Source organism: Nannospalax galili, unplaced genomic scaffold, assembly GCF_000622305.1.
Source record: "Nannospalax galili isolate Female #2095 unplaced genomic scaffold, S.galili_v1.0 scaffold583, whole genome shotgun sequence".
Taxonomy (NCBI): Eukaryota; Metazoa; Chordata; class Mammalia; order Rodentia; family Spalacidae; genus Nannospalax; species Nannospalax galili.
Window position 1 is genome coordinate 512,332 of NW_008349469.1, and position 2,125 is coordinate 514,456.

The 2,125-nt window shown below is 36.4% G+C and overlaps 1 protein-coding gene across 1 annotated transcript; it reads right to left on the bottom strand.

Annotated features, from left to right (window-relative positions):
- Window positions 1-928: 928 nt before the first annotated feature.
- Window positions 929-1,858, bottom strand: LOC103745061 (olfactory receptor 8H1-like). The gene has a single exon (XM_008846952.1). It carries the CDS (start codon window positions 1,856-1,858, stop codon window positions 929-931), a length of 930 nt encoding a protein of 309 aa, XP_008845174.1.
- Window positions 1,859-2,125: the final 267 nt, after the last annotated feature.

The window sequence follows — 2,125 nt, forward strand, 5'->3', positions numbered from 1 at the left end:
GGCTTATCATATAGAGGTTCACAAGGGCACAATGTTTTTCTTCTGGACAGTTTTGATGTACCCATCCCTTCACGTAACAGAGTTAGACGGACCTGACCTTCCCTAGACAGGACCTAGGGGTACAATCTGAGAAAAACACTTTGGATTTGAAGTGGGAGGTGGTAACCTCACTTCCAGAACCAGCTTCTCAGTGAACTAAAACATCACATGAAAAATTATCCCTAATATGTACAATACTAAATCCAAACTTGTGGAATGTTGATCATATTCCCTCTCAGCTAAATGTGTGTTCCTGAGTTAACTGAAAATACTTTGCATAACAACAATATTTCTAGAGAAGCCATTATTCATTTGAAATCTTGGCAAGTAAATCTTTAATGATAATGGATAAGAGTTGTCATTATTGCCTTAAATGTATTTCATCCATCCCCAGATACCGTCTACCAGGAATCATTATTTAAATTCAACAGTTTAGAAAAATGAAGATTAAACTTTTAGTGATTCATCAACACTGATGGTTAACTAGCTAAGTCTAATATAGACTGGTTAACACAGAAATGATTGTGGAATTGCTCACATTTTAGAAACATTTTTTATGCCAATAAGTAACTAAAATTTCAGTATTCATGAAATAGTGTTAGATAAAGATTGAAAACTGTGAATAAACCTAATTATTACTTGCATTAGTTTCCCTCAAACAACAGACATATAGGTGAGGTGAAGTATTAATCTTTTCTGCATTCCAAATATGATAAAAATATTAAAGTCATATTCTTGATATGGTCCAAGACCATGTTTGTCTAAGGGAAACTCTGTGTACATGAAAACAAGGCAGAAATTATTTTGTTTAAGAAGTAACTACAAAAAGCTCAATAAAAATATGAAAAGGAGAATTTAAACACTTTAACACCATTATCAAACTAACTGCTCAGAACCCTTTCTTTACAACTCTAATGAAACCACTTTTCACTTCTTTATTTCTGAGACTATAAATAAGTGGATTTAGCATGGGGATCACAATAGTGTAAAAAACAGAGGCCACTTGATCCTTTCCTAAGGAGTAAGACTTACTTGGTTTTAAATAAGTGAAAATCATAGTGCCATAAAAGACAGTGACTCCCAGGAGATGAGAGGCACAGGTGGAGAAGGCTTTTTGCTTTCCTGAGGTGGAATTGATTTTCAAAATTGTAGAAAGAATGGATGCATAGGATGAGGATATGGTAATCAGAGACACCGTTAGGGTGAATCCAGCAAAAATGAATATGATGATTTGAACTTTATATGTGTCATTGCAAGATAGTGCTAAAATTGGTGATGTGTCACAGAAAAAGTGACGGATGACATTGGAGTTACAGAAATGTAAGGTTCTCATGCAAAGCAAATTAACAGTAGAATCCATAGCTCCAATCATATAGGACCCACTGAGGAGGGCATGGCAGAGTCTTGTGGACATAATAACTGGGTAGTGTAGAGGGTTGCAGATAGCCACATAGCGGTCATAGGCCATTGATGCCAGAAGGAAACATTCAGCAGCAGCCAAAAGAACAAATGCATACATCTGAATGAGACAGCCAGTGAAGGAAATGTTCCTGTTGGAAGTCATCAGGGTCTCTAAGGTTTTAGGTGTGATGACAGTTGAGTAACTGAGGTCAAGAAATGACAGGTGAGTGAGAAAGAAATACATTGGGGTATGAAGCTGGGCATCTAGACGGATGATGAGAACCATCCCTGTGTTCCCCAAGACAGTAACCAAGTATACCAAGAGAAACAGGACAGAGAGGACCACCTGGACCTCCTTGGAATCTGTCAGTCCCATCAGGATGAAGTCAGGCTTGTTTGTGTAATTCAAGGTGTTCATACTGAACTGCCCTGAACTGTAGGGAAATCAAAGGTGATGTTTAGCTTGAATGATTTTTAAAAGATTCTTATCCATATATATATAATATATATATATATAATATAATATAATATATAACCAAATCTTTGCAACAGCCACTTTTGCTTTTCTCTAGGCAGATGTTTGATTTTACAAGGTTGTAAAATATAATGCCTCATTTCTGCTGCACTCTTATAATGAAATGAAGTTCATCGTGTCCCACACTCCCAGCAAAGCTGATCAAGTATT

Bases quoted from the DNA above. Each gene is read 5' to 3' on its own strand.
- LOC103745061 (XM_008846952.1), bottom strand. From the start codon at position 1,858: ATGAACACCTTGAATTACACAAACAAGCCTGACTTCATCCTGATGGGA.